The sequence below is a fragment of the Protopterus annectens genome, chromosome 10.part0 (assembly GCF_019279795.1).
Source record: "Protopterus annectens isolate FY-2018-M chromosome 10.part0, PAN1.0, whole genome shotgun sequence".
In the NCBI taxonomy this organism is placed as follows: domain Eukaryota; kingdom Metazoa; phylum Chordata; order Ceratodontiformes; family Protopteridae; genus Protopterus; species Protopterus annectens.
In genome coordinates this window covers 1,667,835,078-1,667,860,895 of record NC_056744.1, presented here as the reverse complement: position 1 = coordinate 1,667,860,895, position 25,818 = coordinate 1,667,835,078, and the positions used below count along the sequence as shown (strand labels likewise).

At 39.7% G+C, this 25,818-nt stretch overlaps 2 protein-coding genes across 2 annotated transcripts in view; one reads left to right on the top strand and one right to left on the bottom strand.

The window, feature by feature from the left end:
- LOC122814408 (zinc finger protein 729-like) overlaps window positions 1-25,818 on the top strand; it is a 544,251-nt gene that overhangs the window by 439,864 nt on the left and 78,569 nt on the right. The gene's annotated exons all lie outside the window — the stretch shown is intronic.
- On the bottom strand, window positions 8,324-9,756 carry LOC122813879 (zinc finger protein 501-like). The gene has a single exon (XM_044086420.1). It carries the CDS (start codon window positions 9,605-9,607, stop codon window positions 8,417-8,419), a length of 1,191 nt encoding a protein of 396 aa, XP_043942355.1. The 5' UTR covers window positions 9,608-9,756; the 3' UTR covers window positions 8,324-8,416.

Below are 25,818 nucleotides of genomic sequence, written 5' to 3'. Positions count from 1 at the left end.
CTGATCAGTGATGCCTTACCCTTTTGGGATTTTGCTCTATCATTTAGTAGCTTCCTCCTTCTATTGTATAGTTTGTTTATGGCTGGGGTCCACCAGACAGGACGTCTGCCTTTGGAGGATTGGGTCTTGGTTTTATTTGGGATTGCATGATCCATGCATTCCTGAAGGTGTTCATAGAATGCGTTTATAAAGGATTCTGCAGTCTGGGCGGATTTTTCACAGGCCGGGGGCTTTGAAGGATTCCACCTTGGTTTTGAGGAGTGTGAAATTTGCTTTAGAGAAGTTTTTCACTGTGGTTTTCTGGGCAGGGGGTGGGGTCGGGATGTGAATATCCAGTGAGATGAGTTTATGGTCTGATCTTACCAGTCAGGGATACACTTTTGGTCTGGAGCATAGAGTCCCCATGTTGGTGATGATCAGGTTCAGTATGTTTTCCCCTCTTGTAGTAGTGGTAACAAGTTGTTCCATAGCATTTGAGTTTATAAATTCTAGGAACCTTTGGGCTAGGGTGTTGTAGCTAGAGCAATGCTCCCAGTCTATGTTTGGGCAGTTGAAGTCGCCCAATATAATGGTGTTTGGAGAGACCTTCATATTTTCCAGTGTTCTCTGGAAGGCCGAGTGGGGTTTCTGGGTTTGGGAGGTTAGTCTGTAGCAGGCTATAAATTGGAAGGCAGTTTTACCCACTGTTAGTTGCACATGGATAGTCTCTGATGCTTCGTGCTTTGCCATCAACCTGGAAGTGTGGATATCTTTGATGAATATCGATACTCCCCCTCCTTTTGTGGTTCGGACCAAGTTTTGGGGCTGAAAAGCATGGTATGAGGTATAACCTGGTAGTGCTGGGGTGCTCTCGGGAGCCCTAAACCAGGTTTCTGTTACTGCACAGATATCGATGTTCTCCATGCTAAGGAGAGTTTAGAGTGCGTGCATCTTGAGGTTTAGACTTCTGGCATTGAGTAGCATTACTCTTAGTTTCTTATCCCTTGTGATACCTATGGAGGTGGGTTTGTCTTTTGAGCCTTGCCTAAAAAGGCACTATGGGGTAGCAAGAGCCTTTGCCAATATCCGAAAGCCCAGGGGTGATGGGTGCAAGCCGTCCCTAGCGAAGCATCGTGGCTTGTCGAGCATATCATCCCAAGCTGACAGGCATTGGATCCCCTTTGAATGACACCAGTACTTAAGCCAATTGTTGAAATTGATCATCTTGTCTTCATATTGTGGCATCATTCTTGGTGAGGGTAAGATGCTACTCAAGGTCAGGGTCATACTGGCCTGGGCTACATGCTCAGAGAGCTCCTTTATGTCTCTTTTCATGTAGTCCAGGGAGGTACGTCTCAGCTCATTCACACCAGCATGGACAATGACTGAGTCATATTTGTACTTGCCTTGGAGTGACCTGAGTGCTTGTGTTATGTGGCGGATCCTAGTGCCCGACAGGCTGCTCACCGTGACCCTCTCCTTGTTCAGCTTGGTGAGCGGGACGTCAGTGTGCCTGACGATAGAGTCACCTATTACAAGTGTATCAGGTGTGTTGTTTAGTCTTAAGGGCTGTGACTTTTCGGCACACTGGCTTTGTGAGATATGTTGCACGTGTTTTGTTTTGGGGTAGCGGTTGCTTGCGTGTCTGCTTTGGAGGTCTCTGCTGCTTAGGTAGATCTTTATTTAGAGCCACTGAGTATGTTTTTGTGTGATTATGTGTTTGGTTTGCTGTCATGGTAGGTCTATGTGAGACTGGAATTGTAGAGAGTGTGGTTTCCTTCTCCTCCTGACTGGTTATGCCAGTACTGAGTTGAGAGAGCTTAGCCTCCAGTTTGGCTATATGGTTGCATCTCTCACATGTGTTGGAATTTGTTGGGAGGAGGAGAGGGTTGTCTGTGTACATGAGGCAGTTTTAACATTGCCTCAAGATTCCCAGATTCACCAGCTGGACCAGAGAGGAGATTGACAACTGACCTTTGGACATGCTAGAATAATATTGGGAATTCCTTAATAATTGAAAACAAGGGCCAGTGGGGAGTGAGGGTGTAGTGCTTTTAATTTTTAGTGCTGACTTATATAATTGCTTTAGTGAGCAAGTGCCAGGTAACTTAAGTGCAATGTGTTACAGGTAACTTAAATGCAAAATGACAAACAGTAACTTTCTTTCAAGTGAAACAAGGAAACAAGTACAGTAAGCAATGCAGATATCACTAGTGATCCATAGAAGCGCTGAGAAGCTGCACATTAGGTGGAATTAGCTTTCCAGGGAAATAACAAGCAAACAAACAACAAGCATATAAACAAAGTTAGATTCAGCAGGCCTGGATCTTGTCTATGCTACAGCAAACAAGGTGTACCAATTTCAGTAAGATACAGTTCAAATATTCAGGCACTATAAACCTTTAACCAGAAATTCCCAGCTCAGAAGGGCAGAGTCCAGCCTCTTCTCCCACAAGAGTGCAGACCACAAACCTTCTTAATGTAAAATAACTGGCCTGAAGCCAAAGTGCTTAAACCAGAACTAATAGACTTTAAGAATAACAGACACTGGGCTCTCAATCAGCAGTTCCCAACTTAGAAGGATGAAAGCTACCTGTTTTGCCACCACAGTGCATGCCACAAACCTTCCTAATGTAAAACAACTGGTCTGAAGCCCAAGTGCTTAATCCAAAAGACTTAGAATGATAGCTACACTTTAATCAAGTTACTACCAAGCAGTAATAAATACAATTGAATACTTTAGAGAATGCCTGGATTAGTGCTCAAGTTACACAAACAAAGCTAGATCCAGCAGGCCCAAATCCAGTCTATGCCACAGCAAACAAGGCACCAACTTCAGTAAGAAGCAGTTCAGATATGCATGCACTATAAGCCTTTAACCAGAAATTCCCAGCTCAGAAGGGCAGAGTCCAGCCTCTCCTCCCACCAGAGTGCAGACCACGAACCCTCTTAATGTAAAATAACTGGCCTGAAAGCCCAAGTGCTTAAACCAGAATTAATACACTTTTAGAATAACAGACACTGAGCCCTCAATCAGCAGTTCCCAACCTAGAAGGATGTAAGCTACCTGTTCTGCCACTACAGTGCAGACCACAAACCCTCTCAGTGCAAAACAACTGGTCCGAAGCCCAAGTGTTTAAACCAAAAGGCTTAGAATGAGTTACACCAAGCAGTGATAAATACAACTGAGTACTTTTAAGATGATGCAAAAGTAAAATAAAGTAGGTAGAAACACAAGTACAGTAAAAGCAGATGAATTTTTTTTTCTGAACAAGTGCTGAGATCAAAGAAACAGATTTGAGTGCTGAAACTAGAAAACTGGCTAGTTATAAGAAAAAAACTAAGCTAGAAGGCTTCCTCCAACACAGAAGGGCTTGGGGGCTCAGAAGCCTACAAATAGTCTATACCACTTAACAGGAAAGGCAGGAAACAAGCTTAAATTTTTTTTTCTGTTTCCCAGATGCTCTCTTTGTACACAGTAGGAGTGCCTGAAATCAGAATATGATCTCACTGCACTCAGTTGAGTGAGCAAATGAGATGGGCCCAGAAGGAGTATCCAAACACAAATTTACAAGAGGGGTGGGCAGTTTCAAGGCCACTAAGATTAACACCAAAACAAAAACAGGGAGAGTGGGACTAACTGAAGAGCAGAGTCAAAACTTCCAGTTCAGTTAATATTCCTGCAACACAGTTAAAATCAATTTAAATACTGTATTTTTTGAAAATAAAAGTGCAGATAAAGGTACTTAAATTCTCTTATACGTCCAGTTGAATACAGCAAGTTCTTAGCCAGCCAAAGCTGAGGTTTTTAAGCAGAAAATATTTCACACTGTACCACTTAAATAGGCAAGGACAGGAAATCAAAAAATGTGGCTACCCCCACATCTGTAATTACTAGCACTTGTTATAGTTTCACATTTGTTCATGTTGTACTGGTGATCCTTCATGAATTCCTCACTATTTATACACTCCCTCTTACTCAAGTTCTATTATATCACATTCCTGTCCCAAACTGATGTTTTCTTGTTATAGCTTCACATTTGTTCATGTTGTACTGGTGATCCTTCATGAATTCCTCACTATTTACACACACTCCCTCTTACTCAAGTTCTATTATATCACATTCCTGTCCCAAACTGATGTTTTCTTGTTATAGCTTCTCATTTGTTCATGTTGTACTGTTGATCCTTCATGAATTCCTAACTATTTATACACTCCCTCTTACTCAAGTTCTATTATATCACATTCCTGTCCCAAACTGATGTTTTCTTGTTATAGCTTCACATTTGTTCATGTTGTACTGTTGATCCTTCATGAATTCCTAACTATTTACACACTCCCTCTTACTCAAGTTCTATTATATCACATTCCTGTCCCAAACTGATGTTTTCTTGTTATAGCTTCATTTGTTCATGTTGTACTGGTGATCCTTCATGAATTCCTCACTATTTACACACTCCCTCTTACTCAAGTTCTATTATATCACATTCCTGTCCCAAACTGATGTTTTCTTGTTATAGCTTCATTTGTTCATGTTGTACTGGTGATCCTTCATGAATTCTTAACTATTTATACACTCCCTCTTACTCAAGTTCTATTATATCACATTCCTGTCCCAAACTGATGTTTTCTTGTTATAGCTTCACATTTGTTCATGTTGTACTGTTGATCCTTCATGAATTCCTAACTATTTACACTCCCTCTTACTCAAGTTCTATTATATCACATTCCTGTCCCAAACTGATGTTTTCTTGTTATAGCTTCTCATTTGTTCATGTTGTACTGGTGATCCTTCATGAATTCCTAACTATTTATACACTCCCTCTTACTCAAGTTCTATTATATCACATTCCTGTCCCAAACTGATGTTTTCTTGTTATAGCTTCTCATTTGTTCATGTTGTACTGTTGATCCTTCATGAATTCCTAACTATTTATACACTCCCTCTTACTCAAGTTCTATTATATCACATTCCTGTCCCAAACTGATGTTTTCTTGTTATAGCTTCACATTTGTTCATGTTGTACTGTTGATCCTTCATGAATTCCTAACTATTTATACACTCCCTCTTACTCAAGTTCTATTATATCACATTCCTGTCCCAAACTGATGTTTTCTTGGTGCTGCTGCTTATTTGCTTTATAGGTTGCTTTTGCATGTTTATCAAGACTAAATGACATTCTTTTATCATCTGAAAAAGTTTTAACCACTTGCAGTTGTGCTTTCAGTTCCTCATCTGATGAACTATACAGTTTTAAATCATCTACAGAAAGATGACGAAGTCTTTTCACTTTGTTGTTTTCTGTGAACCACATTATAGCCATGACCTACTAGATTAAAGTTGATAGCTTAAAGGCAAGAAAAAAGAGCAGCAGTGACAGAGTCACCCTTGAATATCCCCCTTTGAATTTTTATCCCTGGAATAATAATTTGTCCTTTATCATGGCTTAACTGCAAAGTGGTTTGCCACTGTTTCATGGTCACTGTAATGTAATTGATCAGTGAAGGGTGTATCTTATACATTTTTAAGCAATATTTTACTCATGAATGTGGGATAATGTCAAATACTTTTTTGTAGTCAATCCATGCCATATTTAGATTCTTCCCCTTTTTACAGTTCTCCACTATGGCTTTAACAACAAATGATCCTTTGATCCATATGACTTTCTTTTATTGCCCTTTTGTTCTACTGACAAAATTGAGTTTTCTTCTAAATGACTATAAACTCTGTCAGTATCAATTCCCTTGCATAGTTTATATGTCGTTGAAAGGCAAGTTACTGGTCTATAATTTTTGGAGTAGCTCTTAAGTAGAAGTATTGTTTCACCTCTTGTTAGCTAGATTGCTGTCTGTTCAGGGTGATCATATAAATAGTTTTTAAGCATGGCTAGGGCTTGAGGCAAAGATGTTAATACTTTTAACCAAAAGTTGGGCACTCCATCTGGGCCTGGGGTTTTCCAATTAGAGGCTTTTCTTAACTTTGTTTCAATCTCTCTGGCTGTTACTTCTTCCCATTTCATATCCTGTACCTTTAAACTTCTTAGTCTTTCTTTTACTTCTTTTATCTTTTTATCATCTTTGTTGTGTTCCAAAGGATCTTCACAGATACTTCTCCAAAATGCATCTTTTTCTTCTTTTTGGTGGTCTTTCAATTCCTTTTACCTTGTTTTCAATTCTCTATAAAACCTTTTTGGGTCATTACTAAATTGCTTATTTTGTACTTTTCCTTTATATTTATTTATCTGTGTATTTTCTAAGTTTTTCCACCTGCGCTGACATTTTTAATTTGATATTCATGATAGTGCAAGACAGATCCTTGTCTGTTCTAATACCGCGCACTGCTTTTATCACAGCTATCTTTCTTAGTATTTTTTGTTGCTCTATTCCCTCTTCTATAGTCTTCTAACAGTGACACTTCTTGTCTTAATTGCTTTATATTTTTCTCTATTTGATACTTCTACGATGGTATTTGATTTCTCCCCTTCCTTTGCCTCACTACCCTGAGCTCTTATGGTAGAACTTTATCAGTTATTAATTTAGCTGCACAGTAACATATCCTGTTTACTTCTGTTACATCTCATGGTTCTCTATGGACAGTACTAATTACTGTGTTCATTTGTTTTATCAGACTTCTGACTTTTGGGGTTTTATTGACCTTCTGCAGTCTATTTCTTTCATTGATTTTAATATATCTATCTGATCCATTAGATCAAGCAACTCTTCCCTTAGTTCATTTTCTTCCAGACTGAGGGCACATCCTTTGTTTTCCACTTCCTGTGGGCATTCTATAGAAAGTTCTATAGCATTTTCCTGTGGCACCTTCTCTTCAATTTCGTCCTGTGCCATCTGTTGTTCTGTCATATGGGAACTCACTGGCCTATCACTCCTCAATACTGACTGCATCAGAGTTTCCACAGTCTCCCGTTTCTTCCCATGCTGTCGAGGTTCAAGGGAATGTTTATACTGGTTTCCTGTGGAAGGCTCCGATATATCTTGATATTGCACCTGACCAATTGCTTCCTGTTCCACTGGCTTCCCCTTAATTTGGATATCCATTGCGCTATCCTGTTGTAGTGCTTTCTGCATTAGATTTTCTACACTGAATCCTTCACTTTGCAGGTGCTCCATAACCTCAATGTCTACTTCTTTAACTTCTCAGTTACTGATCTCCTTTTCTACTTTTCCTCTGTCTTATTTTTTGTAATGTAAAGTTTTCCATATCCGGATTCCTTTGCCTGTATTTCTCTTCAAATATCTTTGGTGCTGCTCTTTTTGTATTGTTGAGTTTTGCTTTCTCCTTTGCATAAATATTACACCATATTAAATCTCTTTTTCTTTCCCATGTCCATATTTCTTCTTCAGATGTCTCCTGATCTTCCTGCTTCTCCTTACTTTGGGGACTCACTCCATCATGCTGTGAAGTAGTCTGTGGTAGACTTTCTACATTAAATCCTTCATTTCGCAGACAGTCCATAACTTCAACTTCCATTTCTTTAATTTCTGCTTTACTAATCTTTTTTCCACATTCCATCTTTGTGATATTAATTTTTTATTGTGAAATTTTCCATATCTGGATGCCTTTGCCTGTATTTCTCTTCGAATATCTTTGTGGCTGCCATCTCTATATTACTTAACTTGTCTTGCTCCTTTGCATAAATATCGCACCATTTCAAATCTCTCTCTCTTTCCCATGTCCATTTTTCTTTTTTATACTTTTCAAAAATGTCTACGTTCTGTTTACATTTTTGCACTTCCTCAGATGCTTCTTCTTCTAAACAGATCAAAGTTTCTTGATCTATATACTGTTTTTCAAAAATCTGTTTTATTAATGAATGCAAATTTTTATTTGAGGCTTCTGACAGTTTTTCCTGTAAAAGTATTTTTCTTTTCTCTAATTTCTCTTTTAATCTCTTTTTATATGTCTTCTGTCTGGAAATTCTGGGCTTTTTGCATAATAGTAACAATACATAATTTCTTTCTTATCCTCAACAGTCCACTCTATCATCTTTATGGCTCTTCTTTGGCCCATCAGTTTTTGTGATTTTTGTGGACTGCGACTTCCTTCTACAACAAGGGGGGGCATCCATCCTCTGGGCCTGGCCTGGCCCCATTGTAGGAATATTTCCAGATTTTGAGGATTCTACACTGTCATTTTTTCCAGTCCTGGCACCAGTGTGCCTACCAGGAGTGGGCACTTTTTTATCCTGGGACTTGTGCAGCCAGCTATCTTTTTTGTTTTTGACTTACTTCTGTCCATTAATATATGCTATACAAATACAGTCTATATATCAGTGTCTCCATGGTGAGATTTTCTAAAAAAAAAAAAAAAAAAACAGGGTCCACCTCATGAAGGTACTCACCAAGACTTGAGGATGAATTCAGCTTCAGCACTATTACTCTCCTTTGCTTGCTGACTTTTCATCTCTCCATTAGGAGCTCAATGCTCAGTCCTGTGTGAATGGGCTTGATGCTTTTTCAGGCCAATGGCACATTTGAAAGACTTATTGCATTCTGTACATTTATGTTGTTTCATGCCTGTGTGAGTGGCACGATGTGCCTGAAGATTGCTGAGATATGTGAAGCACTTACAGCATTCAGTACATTTATATCGCTTCACTCCTGTGTGAATGGCATAATGCTTTTGAAGACTGCTTAGCTGTGTGAAACACTTACTGCATTCAGTACATTTATATGGTTTCAATCCTGTGTGAATGGCATAATGTTGTTGAAGATTGCCTTGCCATGTGAAACACTTATTGCATTCAGTACATTTATATGGTTTCAATCCTGTGTGAATGGCATAATGCCGTCGAAGACCGCCTTGCCATGTGAAACACTTATTGCATTCAGTACATTTATATGGTTTCAATCCTGTATGAATGGCTTGATGATTTTTCAGGCTACTGGCACATGCGAAACACTTACTGCATTCAGTACATTGATATGATTTCAATCCTGTATGAATGGCTTGATGATTTTTCAGGCTACGGGCACATGAGAAAGACTTATTGCATTCAGTACATTTATGTTGTTTCATGCCTGTGTGAGTGGCACGATGTGCCTGAAGATTGCGGAGATATGTGAAGCACTTACAGCATTCAGTACATTTATATGGTTTCAATCCAGTGTGCATGGCATAATGCTGTCGAAGACTGCCTAGCTGTGTGAAACACTTATTGCATTCAGTACATTTATATGGTTTCAGTCCTGTGTGAATGACTTGATGCTGTTTCAGGCCACTGGCACGTGCGAAAAACTTATTGCATTCAGCACACTTGTGCGTTTTTTTCTTTGCATGAAATCTCTCAACTGTGCCATGTTCAGAGCTCTTGCTGCAGCCATGTCCTGAGTGAAGTGTTGTAGTAGGAGTGAGAGACCGCTCATCATACACCTTCAGTGGCCGAGTACGTGGCTGTTGATGCTCTGTCAGGTGACGTGTCGCAGGTGTTCCATTGTCACATTCAGGGGTTTGGCGGCACTGATACTCTGATGGAACCTGTGGTACATCAGTGAGATAAACCTTGTCAATGTCCTTTGCAGGCTGATACCTCTGCTGGAGGTTAATTGTAGGGTCATGGAACTGTGATCTTACAAGTGCTGGCTGTTCATTGCAGTCTGTACTCTTCATACCTAGAACAGATTATTTGAAAGTATTTTATTGCAAGAACAAAATAAATATGCAATGTATTCCATCACAATGACATGTATACAGTTTAGCAATTTAAAAATGTTTGGATTTGTTTTTGTTCATAACTATTTTATTCTGTTATTACTAACATCACTAATACAATAAGGTTAGGTAGTTCAGTTCCATCTTTTATCAGAATTTGTCCGCTGTGAGAAGCTGTTTAATTTATTTCTGTCAACTGCTCTTTCATATCAGGCAGCCTAAATCACAAACTTAACTGCTGCTTTACAGTTCTGTAATACTGACATATGGTCATCTTCTAACCTTTCTGCCCCTGTTTACTCTTCCCTCCTCAAAAATCATTGTCCTCACATCTAACTTCCGGCATTCAGTTTTAGGTAATTTCAGATACATGCTTCACAGTTTGGTCTCTGTTGCTTCCCCATTCACCTCCCTTTTGTTAATGTACTGTCTACTACAATATTGTTCATACCCTATGAAGTAACTATTTGTAATCACACTCTTTACAACAAATCCTCTCCAACATCACCCAGTCTTGATTAAGAGCCAAAGGGACATAATACTGCTTTTCCTCCTCTCTTTCATGAAACAGCTTTGGAAGTCTTCCCATATGTCAAGAATTTTACTACAGCAGTGATCCATGATAAAATATACATTTTACAGTTGTGTGAACAACTCACTATAACTGTAGAACTTTAAGTAGATCACTTTTGTAGTTTCAGCTCCAGCACCTTTAGGAGGTTTAATCCTGTTGCATCCTAGAAGGACAGGGAAAGCATAAATCAAGCATGGAGACTGCCCTTATACTTACATCTTACATGTACATAAATCAGGCATGGAGCCTGCCCTTATACTTACATGTACATAAATCAGGCATGGAGCCTGCCCTTATACTTACATGTAAATAAATCAGGCATGGAGACTGCCCTGATACTTACATGTACATAAATCAGACATGGAGCCTGCTCTTATACTTACATGTACATAAATCAGGCATGGAGACTGCCCTTATACTTACATGTACATAAATCAGGCATGGAGCCTGCACTTATACTTACATGTACATAAATCAGGCATGGAGCCTGCCCTTATACTTACATGTATCTGTCTCAATCCATAGCTTTGAAGGGCAGGGCACTACAGTTTGATTGCTACAAAAATGAATTATGATGTAGCTCTCCATTCACAGAACACAGCTTTCATCTTCAATGGTAGAAAAAAAAGATGATGAGGGCTGACTGCCTCCTTATCAAGGATTTGGGTATGCATCTTTACATAAAGAGGAATCTGTGTTCATATGTTTACAGAGCTTTGGGACGTGGGCTGGCTGGGCACATACCTTCCTGCAGGTAATCCCAATATGTTAAGAACTGTGCCACAGTACTCATCTTACACACAAATATAAACAATAGTTCTTTGCAGCATTATAGGAAGAGAACATACTGTACAAGAGCATTGTCAGCTTCAACACCAAAAATGTGGACTCCCCCACTCTAGAAGGATATATTTCCTTATAACACCCACCACTAAGCTGCATTACTGTGTATAGGCTCTCTCAAGTGTTTTTTTATTGTCCTGGCATTTTGAAGGACATTTTTCTCTGTTTTTAAGAAAGAGTAGTCCATTCCTTGTATATTTCTAATGGAAAACTTTACATATTGTAGTTTCAGAAACAGCTAGGTTGTTCTCAGTAGATATGCATACTGACTGTTTATCTGCAAGAGAGCACCTGTTACTGTGCTAGTGTGTCTATTTACATTTGAATTTTGCCACTGAAAAATACTGATAAATACTAGACATTGTGGTGCTTATCACTTTGTAGAAGTAATGCAAAATGTTATCTAACAAAAAACACATTTTAAACCCAGCACAATTCTGTGGTAATAAACACTACCTGAAATACCCAGTCATTCTTCACTGTGTGGAGCTGTTACATGTTCACTTTTCCAGAATCAAATTCACAAACATGTTGCTTTGATTATCATGATGTTTGTTACCATCACAATAAGGTTTATACCTGTTTTGTCCAATACAGTTACCTAACTTCAATTTAAACTTTCTTGGGGGGTGTCTGGGAGGAAACAGTTAAATACAGTGAGCTGTTATGGCAGATAAAACTGAATGTTTGCAGAATTCCTGGAATAAATGAGAATGACAAGGAACCATTTAACAGTTTGTTTAAACTTAGAGCTCCTAAACAACAGATTCCATGCAGATCTGTCCTTTACAAATGTGTTTTTGCATTTGTGTGATGTTACTTACCTGTATCATGGTTTTTAATACCAAATATTAGGAATTTATTGCTGCATTTTTGTATTGCAACTAGTTAGGTCCAATTGTTTACAAGTCATTGTGTGGGATCATGTGATTTCATGGTGCTTTAAATGCAGTGTCTACATTACAGAATTTAGATTAGAAGTCCATTTATTTTGAGGAGCAAATTACTTAATTATATTAAAGCTTTGGAAGCTTGACTGTGCAGCGTGTTTTCACATGTTTTGTTCTTTGTATCATGGTTTGCCTTTTGTATTCCATATTTTTGAATAACTTCTGAAAGCTAAATGACATATTCAAATTTAACACTTACCCAATGCATGGAGTAGATGACCTCATTGAGAGGCTAAGCAAAGCAAGGTTTTAACCACCACAGACTTCAAAAAAGGGTACCAGCATATTCATCTTACCCATAAAGCCAGAAGGAGAAGATGGCATTCTCCACCCAAAAGGTTATTTTCATTACGCTGTCTTACCCTTTGCTCTTCACAGAACTCCTGTCACCTTTCAAAACCTCATAGATAAGGCTCTGAAACCTCATGCCTGTCCCTTGATGACACAGCCATTTATACAAACAGTGGGATCACAGTTAGACAATGTACAAACTGTGCTGGACTCTCTAAAACAGGGAGGACTTGCACTTAAAGTTGCCACAAGTATTCTTTGCATGACTGAAGACAGCAACCCCGGCTATGGGACTGCGAGAGGGGTAATTAGATCTCAAACAGCAGCAACCTAGGTGATGGGACTGTGAGAGGGTTAACTAGACTGATAACTAGACCTCAAACAGATAAAACAGAAACTATCAAAAACTGGGCAATACCCATTACCAAATGAAAATGAAACAATTTTTTTTTAACTAGCTTGCTGCCTACGAAAGTTTGTACCCAGCACTGTAAGGTGCTTTTGACAACTTGAAAACTATGCTGTGCTCAGAACCAGTCCTGACTATCCTGCCATTAATAAATGTTTTTGTTGCATACACAGATGCATCTCTCATTGAGTTAGATGCTGTTACCTCAGAAAGTAGGTGGTGAGAAATAACTTTCTCCTTGAGTAGTAGACAAGGTAAGTATGTCTGAGAAAAAGATACTCTGCAACAGACAGGGAATGTCTCAGTATTAAGTGGGTACTTACGTACCTACAGCATTACTTAATAGAATGCAGCTTCACTCTGGTAACTGACCGTGCACTCCTGCAGTGGTTGTATAAACAACAGGATGTCAACGTAAATCTGACTAGGGAGGGTGTATCATTACAGCCATTCAATATCACTACCGGATACAGGCCTGGCAGTAGCCACTTGAATGCAGATGGGTTATCCTGCTCTCATAACTGATTTCATTCATTACAGCCATTCAATATCACTATCTGATACAGGCCTGGCAGTAGCCACTTGAATGCAGATGGGTTATCCTGCTCTCATAACTGATTTCATTCCCTACAAAACCATGGATTCTATGCTGGGAAGGGTTTTGTATGGGATAGTGGCAGTCAAAAGTGTTAGAAATGCTGTTTTAGGGTGGTGTGTATATACCACATAATGTGGTATGAATCCAGTGATGGTGCATATATACCACATAATGTGGTATGAATCCAGTGATGGTGCATATATACCACATAATGTGGTATGAATCCACTGATGGTGCATATATGCCATCACTGTATACATTAGGACAGCAGAGGTTAATTTTGATACACTTGTTGAACCAATGTTAAAATTAAAGGCTACAACCCATGATGGTAAAGACATTTGCCTGTCTCATTGAGGGAATTTGCAAGACTAAGAGTGAAAACTTTTGTAAAAATTATAAGCAGAAGTTCTGAATTTATTTCTGGAATACCAGAAGCTTGCCTTTGCATTTACTAGTGGAACACCAGAAGCTTTCATGTGCATTTACTTGTGGAATACCAGAATCTTCAAAGAGGATTTACGTGTGTAATATTGGTATCTTACTTCTGGTCTTACTATGAAGTACCAGGTGTGTGACAGCTTGACCAAAGCTACCACAATCAAGAACAAAAAGAAACCTTTTCAATTTTATTGATACAGAAAGGATGTTTATTTTTGTAAGCTTAGTTTTGTTTTTCTTTCTAAGAATAAACTATTTTGATCTACTAAATAAACTGCACAAAAATAAATGTCTCCAGTGTATTAAGTGAATGTACAGAGCACTCACCTTTAGTGCTGTCAGATGGAACTTACCACAACAGTAGATGTTCTACTGATCACTGTTGCAACATTCTTAACAGATGAGTTGTAGCTTGCTGATGTCCATCTGAGGTACCAAAGCTTTACCTTCCTATGATGTTTGCCCAGACAATGACCTGAGCTCATTAGTGTATGGATATAAAAATCAGACATGCATCCAAGATCCTCAGTCTATCTCCAAGCCAGCAGCGGCCTGAAGAAAATCTAGGAAGGAGACTGGTCATCTTGAAATGGATAAGCAAGTTCCCCCTCATAAAAGCTGTAATATCCTAGGATAATGCTTGTGTGTCTGTGAATATAAGCCATAGGTTTCTGCTAATATAGAGAGAAAAATAAGAAAAGGGGTATAAAGTGGGAGGGAAGGACGACAGCTACAGTGATCAGTAGGACATTTGCTGTTACAGTAAGTTCTTACACAACTGTACTATGTCCTGACTGAGTCACTGTTGCAGTATTCTTAACAGATGGATGATTCCCAGAGCTGTAAAGAGAGAGAAGGGTGGTAGGTTTAAAGAAAAAGAAAACAGAAGACTCCAGGAGGCCACATAAAACAGTCTGGTAAACAGTGCTCGGCACCTGGATAAGGCATACAGCATATAGTATTTTGTGAAAGTGTGGCCAGATGACCATGTGGCTGCTTCTAGAATGGACCTGGCATCACCCCATTGTACAAGACCCCAGATGAAGCCACTGCTCGAGTGGAATGTGGTTTTGGCCACATGGGTAAAGCCCTCCCATGGTGAGAGTAGCAGAAGGAAATAGACTTTCAGATCCAAGAATCAATAGTTTGTCTGGAAACTGGCTATCTTAACATGGAATCCATAAAGGAGATGAAAAGCTGGTCTGTAAAACCTCAGTTGTCTGTGAATGTTTAAGGAGTGCAAAATTCCTTCCCCACATTTTGGAGATTGTGGGAGAATGTAGGTAGATTGATTGTCGGGTTAAGGGTTAGCTTGTTCACCACTTTTGGCATGAAGGAAGGAATGGCCCTGAAGTTCACCCTATTTCTGTGGAAGATGGGGAAAGGTGGAATAGCCATGATAGCATGGAGTTCTTTGAGTTTGCAGGCTGAAGTCAAGGCCAGGAGAAGCACTATTTTCCAAGAATTTAAGAATAGCCAAAGCAGCCGGTTCAAATGGGGTAAAGTATGTTTTTCCAAAAAAGAAAAAAAAAGGTTCCAAGGTGGGACAACAGGCTTCCTTGAGGGTTTAGGGTGTAGAACACCTCTCAGAAAAAGATTAACATCTGTCCTGTTCATAGGGGGGGCTCCAAAGGTAAGCAAATATTAATGGTAGAAAAGTGAGCCTTTATGGACAAGTAGGCCAACCCTGAATGTAATAATTCACCTAAGTACTGTGGACGGTATCCGATAGAAGGGGTTGGAGTTTTGCTTAAGATAACAGACTAAGAACCTCTTCCACTTGGCTGTGTAATATTTCCTAGTGTTAGGTTTCCTGGCTTCTTGTAGGACTCAAACCCACTCTTCAGAAAAGGTGGGTCTTGTAGGATTAGAATCCAATCATTTGGAATGTTTAGAATGACAAGTCCAATTTGGATGAAGGAGCACCCTTTCTGATGAGTGACTAGATCTGGTTTTGGAGGGATTCTCTGGTAATTTCTCTATAAGTGAAACAGGCAGGAACCATTGTTGTCTTGGCCAGAAAGGTGCCAGAAGCTGGAGTTTTGAAGATTCATTCTAGGTCCTGAGTAGGAGCCTTGGAAGCACAGGCAGAGGGGTATGTGCATAAAGGAACTTCCCCAACAATTGGAAAGAGAAGGCATATGTACTCAAGACTAGAGGTGATGTGTTCCTTGAGCAGAAAGCATGAGTAGGTGATGCTTGGGGGAAGCAAAGAAATCTATCTGAGGAGTCCACCATCTGAGAGTTATGGATTTCAAAGCTTCTGTGTTCAGGGACCATTCCTGATGGTCCCCTATGTCCCTGCGTAGGCAGTCTGCCAATACTTTCTGCTGAGAGGGAATATACATCACTGTGAATTTAAGATTCAGATGAGAGTTCACGTGGCAGACTTCCTATGGCAGCCTGCCCAGGGGGTAGGATCTTGTACCTTCCTGCTTGCTTATTTATTTACGTATTTATTTAACATTTGTTTACCGGGAAAGTCCAACTTGGAACAAAGCCAATTTTCAACAGAGGCCTGAGGAGAAATGCTCCAGACACATGTATTTTTAAGGTGGGAGGAAACTAGAGTACCCAGAGAAAACCCACATGAATGCAGAGAGGACATGTAGACTCCACACAGAAGGCACTCCAGCTGAGAATCGAACTGGAGAACCTGTAGCTGTGAGCTGACAATGTTACCACTGCGCCACTGTGTCATCAAAGAGGTACCACATCAATGTGGTGTCATCTGTGTACACCAGCAGGGTACTTGGTTTCCAAAGATGTGAGAAGGTCTGTAGAACTAGTAATAATCCCCTCATTTATTTTATGTTGATGTGCTCTTTTAATAAAGTGGCAGGTCACCCTACTTGAACTCTGTGGTCTCCTGTCTAAGACCCCTTGCCCTGTTTGAAGCATCTCTAAATGGGACCTGGTTGTTTGGGACTGGAGCAAATGAAAGACCTGGGTTGAGAGGATCTTGGCTGCTCCACCAAAGAAATTTCTTCTTGACGCAAGGAAAGACAGGAATGTGGATATCTAGAGGGCAAGAGTGCTGGGACCACATTGATTTCAGATACTGCTGCATCATCCTAATTTGCAGTCTGGTGAGGGGCAACATAGGGATGGTGACAGCCATGAGTCCCAGGGTCCCGAGGGCTTGTCTGGCCAAACATTGCTCATTTCTGGAAAGTGTTAAGGACTCAGTGGTTATGGAATTGAATTTCCCCAGAGTTTTTTTTTCTATGGGAAACTTTTCTTAGGAATTTTGCTTTGCCTGTGAGGTATTCTAGGATCTCTCCTGGTAAAGGAGATAGATGGGAAATGTAGAAAGCAAAATTTGATGACAATCTTTCATTGTCTTGCCCTGTTCCTGCAAAGTCTTGCAAAGGCTGGCAGCTTGTGAACCAAATAGCAGGTTGCTATCTAAGGGAACATCTAGAATCTTTAACTTGAAATCTTCTGTAATAGGTTGACCTCTCAGCCAGGCATACCACTGACCACTGAGCTAAACCACCCTGTAATAGGCATCCACAGTATCATAGCTGCATTTTATACTGTGCCCGGCTATTTGTGAGGCATGGGCCACTGAAGACTACATATGCTGCTCTGATTCCAGTGTCTGGGGCTCACCAATGGTGTTGTTTAAAAAACTGTAATACAGAGAGTAAGTATTTGGTTATTTCAGTTTGGTAGCTAATAGCTCTGAAGGCTAAAGTATACACTTTTTTCCTTATTGGTCCACTGCTCGACTGTCCTTCCCACTGGGTAAGACATTAGTGCCAGAAAGCAGCTTGGAAGGTTTGCTCAAGGCCAGGGATATTGCAATCAGGTCTGTCAAAGGGTTTTTAGAGGTACTTTAGCTCATCAGGAACCTTGTAGAACCTGTCTGGCAGGAGGTTGAGAATCAAATGTAGTCAGCAAGAAAAAACAGCCCAAATCCACCATTCAATATACGATTTAATATGATGCTCAGGACATAAACAGCATAAAATCAGCAGACTGTTTTTTCTTATTGACTGACTTTTACTCACTCTAATCCTTTGATTCATTGGAACACCTATTGCCTTGTGAGAATCAAATGTAGAAAGTTGGCTTGAAGTGTGTCTAGGTAGGCATCTAAGATTGGGGGAACTGGAGGAGGTGCATGGATGCCCATCTGTAATAAGTTGTAGTATATCTTTTGCACCTCAGACACCTGTTTAGATTGCCATTCCAAATGCTTCATTGTGCTTAGTAAGGTTTCTTCAAAGGAAGCCTCTTACAAAGCAGAATCTCCCTCATCTGAGGATATCTGTTCTGGAGAATGCAACTGGTAAGAGCAGTCCAAAAATGTTCAGAATACCAATCTAGTTCCTCCTCAGAGGAATATGAATGTAAACATGTTTCTGTGGTGTGATCTGAAAATGCTGGGTCACAAGGGAAGGAGACTTCAGAGACATGATTGTCATGAATAACCCTTGAGAAAAAAACTGATCCATTCTTTCTCCATGACCACAGCTGCGGGCATTGAGTGCTTAAGTTTTTGTTTTTTTCTTCTTAGGGGAGATATTCATCAGTAGCAGCTTAGGGGGTTCTGAGCCTTGGTATATTTCTATAACAGTACTGGGAATCCCTTCCCACACAAGAATCTGAGGGACTCCTGAAGAGCCCTCTGAATTAATGAGTTGTGGTTCGTCAGTGGATTCAGTCAAGGTTTTGGATGTCATACCGCCCACTGGCAGATCTGTGGTAGAGGGCTCATGAGAAGACTATTGGTATACCGTGGATTCATCAACCTCAGTGGGTATGTCCCACTGAGATGACAGAAGGAAACTCCCCTCTAGGCCTTTTAAGCTTTTTTCTTGGGCAGGAGGCTGATATCTGGGTCTTCAGTCATGGTGGAGTAAGAAAAGCATTTCAGGTGTTGGGTCTCGAGTAGGGTATTACGTGAGGAAAGCCTAGACTGTAGGGTTTTAGGAACAATGACTGACAGCTGCAGCATGTTTTATAGTCCTGTTCAGGGCCTAGGCAGAAGAGACACTTAGTGTGCAAATCTTTATATGGAATTTGTCTACTGCAATTGCACTTACCCCTCCTAGCTGACAACTAATAACAGCACGCAAAACATTAAAAAGTTTAGAAAGGAAGGTTCCCAAAGGGGCACTTATCTGATCAGACATATGGACCTGGCAGAGAGATGTTCTTAAGATCTCACACGTACATCCAGTTTTACATATTTATGCTGATAAACTGGGGTCATTATCTGGATGTACATCTTAGGAAGGTAAAGCTCTGTACCCCGGCTGGCTTTAGCGAGCTACAACCATCTACTGCAACAGTGACTCAGTGAGGACATCAGAAGGATGTGGGTTCTACTTCCACACCAGATGTCCAGATTCATTTTGCATTACTGACACTGCAGCAAACAGTGGGGGTTGTTGCCCCCTAAGTGTGCCATCCTTTGGATGAGACATTAAATTGAGGTCCCATCTTCCTGACTTGCTTATAGGTCAGGTAGATGAAAGAGATCCTCTGGTGTTAGGGGAATTCTTCTGTGCCCTGGACAAATCTTACCTAATCAGTATGAATACCACATTCAGTCTCCCCTGGAATGGGGTCAATGGCCTAGTGGGACTAACCAGGTCAAAAAAGGGTAAAACTATTTACTACATTGTGTATGTATTATGTATGTGTGTGCATTTGTGTGTAATGTGAATACAGGGGTCGAGGTGTGTGTGTGTGTGTGTGTGTGTGTGTGTGTGTGTGTGTGTGTGTGTATCTATCTATAGATAGACATGAGAGACATGTTTACACAGCAGGTCAACATGAGTAAAATGACCATCAAAATAAATGAAACACAAATATTCTTCTTCTCCAAACGGCTTTTCCCATTAGGGGTCACCACAGCACAGCAACAGTCCATAGAACAACTGGCAGTGGAGTTTTAAGAAGGCACACACACACACACACACACACACACACACACACACACACACACACACACACACACACACACACACAAATAAAAGAACAAAATAACTGTAACAGTATTAATAGCAATACAACCACTAAGCACTTATTTCAAAAACAAGCAAAGCATACTTCAACACATCAATGAATAAACATCCAAATCAAAATTTAAAACAACTACGTGCTTTCAAAGCATCCAGTGAAGAATACAAGTCCTTCTCACATTTCTAACATACAACATAACTGTATATTCCTTTAAGCAGTATCCTCCTTTGGCAGATCATTTGCACTTCAGACCTCACCTGAGCTTGAATTTCACAAACACAACTTTGTTATGTAGCAAAAACAAACATCCTATCTCTTGCCTCAGAAATCTTGAACCCAAAAGACATCTCTAAAAATGATGCCAAGACTCAGCATAATTTTGCTTTAAGCATTTCATAGATTACTTGATTACATATAATTAACTAGAGAGGCTAAATACAGTATGCCTTTTGAAAACAAATGCTCCTAACATTAAATCTGTATGGGGTGCCATCCAGAAAGGTTTATTAGAAAATACATATCATTCTCAAGTAATTTGAGTTCTATCTCCTTAATTTAAGATTTAAGCTCCCTTTAATATTACTTCAGCTGGTAAAGAAACACAGTCCTTCTGGCTCAATGCAGTAATTCTGCTCCAGACTGATTTCCTCCATTTAAGTGCATTGCTATATGTAGCTTGGAAACCAATTGAAACAATCCTACTGCTTGCTAAGAGGCCAGGAAGGAGAGAAATTCTACAGTCAATAAACAAATGCTTCCTATCACTGTTGGCTAACAAAAAGATGTGAAATGAGCAAATCATAGTCTCTGCTGCTCACTGCCAGCCAGAAAAGTTAAGCGAATACAAATATCCCAATGTACTAAGCTTCTGCAGATAAGAGGGGTGAAGCATCCTGGCAGAATGGGATAGGACACACACCAGCCATAGGAATCTTGACAGTGTGTTGGGCAGAACACAAAGCTTTTGATTATTATGTTTTTATAATATATTTGCAGGCATATTCTTCCACAGCATTCACACACACACACACACACACACACACACACACACACACACACACACACACACACACACACACACATGCACATGCATGAGCTCATGCAAATACATGCTAAGGTCTTCACTGGGAACAGTGTTTAGATCCTCCAACTTTCAAAGGTTTACAGAAAGCAAAGATAAAATGTTAGCACCCTGATGGGAATTTAATTATGGCTGCCAAATTAATTTCAATAGGATAATAACTGAAACCTCAGTAAAATATCTTTGAAAAATAAGCAGGAATATGCTGGTGAGTTCAAATCGAAGGAGGGCTGCAGGAGACAGCTGAATGGGTGGGGCCAATGGGAGGGTGTGTGGTCAACTAGAAAGGGGAGGAGCTATGCTCAAAACCACAAAACCTGGAACTTTAATTAAATACGCTGCCCTGGGTGCCAAACCGTCATTATGAGAGTGCAATCAAGACAATGTGAAGTGTAGAAGAATATTTCAATGCATTAGCTGCATGACAGCTTACTTAATATCTAGAGGGAAACAAAAAGACTGTGAGGCATGAAAAAATAAATTACTTTTTAAATACATTAGTCAAGTGCTGCGGTGGTGGTGCTGCGGTAGCTTTGTCGCCTCACAGTAAGACGCTTCCCGGTTCGATTCTCAGCTAGAGCGTCTTCTGCGTGGAGACATTTGTGAATGGGCGTACCTTAGTTGAAGGTTGTGCGTCAGGGTTGGCAACTCGGCACGTAAAAATCTATCTGCCAATCATTAGCGGACTGGAGTTCCGCTGTGGTGACCCCTAACCGGGAAAAGCCGAAAGACACAATAACTGGAATGCCAGTCAAAATCAAGTACAAGGAAAAACAATCAGCACTCAACTCAAACCACTTCTCCTTGTATACCAGTTCTAATTATAATTTATATTCAGCTTTATTAAAGTACCAGGTAACATGCTTAAAGTAGCAATCTCTGTGATACCCCCACTTGTAAAAATGTTTCTTATCCAAAAAAGACCTGCTGCCTGACAACAACTATCTACCTGTTTCATGGGGAAAACGTGATCAAAGTAAAAAATGAAAAGCAAGCAAGAAACAAGCTCAAGATACATTGCTTAAAGGATTACTGTACAGGTAATGGACCACAGATGATAGACTGCCATTCTGTTTGGTTTACAGGTAAAGCCTGCAAAGATGACTGCAAGTCTCCAACAAATGTAATGAGCTTCTTAAAATAATAATGTAATCCTGTCCTTTATTACAAATACTGTCATATGCATTTCAATACCCAAGGCTTATACATTATCTAGTTATGCAAGTATTCTCTGCATGGCAACAGAAAGGCTTTCATTGTTGGCAATTCTTTAACAGTATGCTTATTAAAGCTTACTTGCATCTTACAATCTCAGACAAGCTTACCTGATGGTCATTAAAGCATTGCTACTTAAACACAGAGCAACAGGCACTTTCTGAGTAATAATAAACATAAATCAACAGTATAAAAATATGACAAACCCGAACATTCTGCAAAATCAAGGACAGAATAAAAGTAGTACTTGTGTCTACCTTGGATGGGGGGATACTCTGCACATTTACACTGCATAACTGCTCCTTGCCTTGCTTGGACACATCCAGAGTCACACTACATGAGGCAGTGGGGTGCAACAAGTATGTCACAATTTAAAATGTCTCTGGCTGACTGTGTTGGCCCTGACACATTTTTCATACCTCTCAACCTCAGAGCAAGAAATCTGGACAAAGCCATACATAGAAGTGGGACAAGGCCCAAAAATAAGGACAATTTTAAATATTGCTCTTATAAACTTAGAAAGGTAATAGAGTAGTAGGTCTTGCATTAGTATGAATTTCTGAAGGGTATGAAATCTGAAACACAAATGTCTGTCATTATTTTCTAACTTCAGTCTTTAATGATTTGCTACTAATTTGCCAAAAAAACACAATCTTATGAAAAATGGACCAAAATGTGATGCAAAAATATAAAATAGCAACACAATACAGCTGGGAACCTGTCAAAGAAGGGACACCTTTTTAATATTAGTACTGCAACATGAGCAGCTGACAAAATAAAATAATCTGCATTAATATTAGTACTGCTAACATGAGCAGCTGACAAAATAAAAGAATCTGCATGCATTTCTGAAATAAAAGTAATCTATAACTCTGATTACTACAGTTATTTCTTAATTGTAAACCCTCCACGTTTTCTTCCAAAATTGCCATTTTGCGGCAGGATTATTAGGGGAAGACCAACATTTTGAGCCAAAATCGGGGACAGTTCAGAGGTTTGGATATGCCTAATTCTTTAAAGCAATTTATTTGCACATACCTCTCAATCTGTTAATGCAGGAAATCTGGACAAGGCCAAATATACTTATAAACAGTACAAAAAAGTGTTGTATAAACTGAGACAGTTGATAGAATAACAGGTCTTGCTTTAACATGCATTTCTCTGAAGGTCATGAAGTCTGAAACTCAGTGTCTGTCATTATTTAGTGACTTAATTCCTAAATTATTTGCCAGAAAACCACATATTTAATGAGGAACAAACCAAAAATAAGAAGCAAAAATCTATTCATTCTGTGAAAACCTGGATAGTTGAGAGGTATAGTTCAGCCGGGGCTGTCTTTGAGTTTGCCACCCTTCCCCCTCACAAAATTGTGGTTGAATGGAGCCTCCCCCCTTCAGCTATTCCAATGAACCATTACTTGGCAATTTCATCCCATTTACCATAAACACTAATGTGAATACTGCTTTACTTCTACGATGATATGCACTTCATTTGAAAGTTTTATTTTGCATTTTACAGCACAAACATTAAGACATCTGCTAAACAAAGCAATGTAATCTCACAATGAAAACAGACTTAGCATTAAAAAACACCAATAAAAGAAAACAAACGTAAAACGAATAAAACTATAAAGAGAACCAAGGCAAAGTGTCCGATGTGACTATTTATTAATATAACTTGAAAATACACTTAAAAAACGAGTTGCAATGTTTTGTAACTCGCTTTTTAAGTGTATTTTCAAGTTATATTAATAAATAGTCAAGAGTGCAGGTGGTGCAGTGGTTAGCATCACAGCAAGAGAGGTTCTCGGTTCGATCTCGGCTGGGGTGCCTTGCCTTCAGTCTGCATGTCCTCCCTCCTCCCTGTGGTTTCCTCCTCCCTCCCGTGCTCCTCCCACATCCCAAAGACATGCTGCAGGTGGATTGACACCTAAATTGGCCCATTAGGTGCGTGGTGAGGTGTGAGTGTGGAAGAAGTGAAGGCGGGGACTGACACCGACGTGGAAACACCACTGCCATTCAATGTAATGGGCGGCGATCCGCTGTGGCGACCCCTACCCGGGAAAAAGCCGAAAGAAGAAGAAGAAGAAGATTAATAAATAGTCGCACCGGACACTTTGATTGCCTTGGTTCTCTTTATAGATTTAGCATTAAAACTTCTCTGCCCTTGAAACTCACATTCATTGAAACCCACATTCAAAGAAAATACATTTTGCCAGTGACAGATAAAGATTAACTTTGGGCCCCTTGCACATGAAACATGCACGTGGTCTTTGATGCACATTTCTGATTTTATTAAATTATATTTCTTGTACAGTATAGTACAGCTGTAGAGGGCGTTTTAAATTTGTTTTGAACATTTTTCCAGTAAACAATGACACAAAATGCATGCACAAATAATGACAAAACTGCCCAATTCAAAACATTTTTCCACTAAACAATGAAAAAATGCATGCACCAATAATGGCAAAACTGCCCAGTTCAGAACATTTCGATCATAAAAGTCTACTCAAACTTCTACAGTCCACCAGTATCAGTAAATATGCACAATCTGTGAGGAAGTAAAAGTCATCAAAATAATTCCACATTAAAGAAATCTGTAACTAATGAACAGGTTGCTGCTAGCAAACAACTTTACATGTCATTGTTTCATCTACAAATAAAGTGTTACCCTTGAGGAATAAATTGCCTATGTTTCATTAAAAAATGATAAGCCTGACAACAACTATCTACTTGTTTCATGGGGAAAACATGATCAAAGTATCAGTAAATATGCACAATCTCTGAAGAAGTAAAAGTCATCAAATAATTGCAATAGGGAATGGATGGCATCCACCCCCTTTACAATACAATACAGTATCAGCAATGCATCTACCTACTGCGGGAGTAGAACCCACTGCCTTCTGCATCAAAAGCAAGTACACTACCGGTTGTGCTATTAACAATGCAAGCAGACTCAACATAAGCATCACTAAACTTTTGTTCCCCTGCAGCTCTCAGCTTTTTGTAAAATCTACTTGACACTCAGTTGTATCTCTGAACTTTGCAGCACAAGAAATCTGGAAAAAGCCAAAATTTAGGGAGGGGGCAAAAGACCAAAAAAACAGGGACACATTTTAAACATTGCTTGTATAATGTTGGAACGTTGCTAGAATAAAATGCTGTGTTACCACCATACATTTCACTGCCAAGCATTGAACCCAGGACCCTGTGCAAAACAGTCACAGCAACATACCACTATGCCAAATCAATCATCTATTTTATGAAAGAGGAAGACTGAAACTTAAATGGCTACATTCAGTGAATTCAGTTCTCACCATAGCTGTCAACATCTTAGCACAAAACACCTGAACAAAGCCAATAATGGGGGAATACAGCCCCCAAACATATTCAGTGAGTTCAGTTATCACCATAGCTCTCAGCCTTGGCACAAAAAACCTGGACAAAGCCAATAATGGGGGAATACAGTCCCAAAAATAGGGACAAATTTCAAATATCCATCTTATAAACTTGCTATAATAATAGGTTTTGTGTTACCATGTACTTTCTGAAGAATATGAAGTCTGAAATTGTAATGCTTGTCATTTTTATTTATTTAACATTTGTTAACCAGGGAAGTCCGACTTGGAACTAAAGGCAATTTTTGGCAGAGGAAGAAACACTCCAGACATTCTTTGTAAGATGAGAGGACACCAGAGCAAACCCACAAAAACACAGGAAGGACATGCAGACTCCACATAGAAGGCACCCCAGCCAAGACTCAAACCAGACAACCTGTAGCTGTTAGGC

Excerpts from the sequence above, each read along its gene's own strand:
- LOC122813879 (XM_044086420.1), bottom strand. The coding sequence starts at position 9,607 with ATGAAGAGTACAGACTGCAATGAACAGCCAGCACTTGTAAGATCACAG.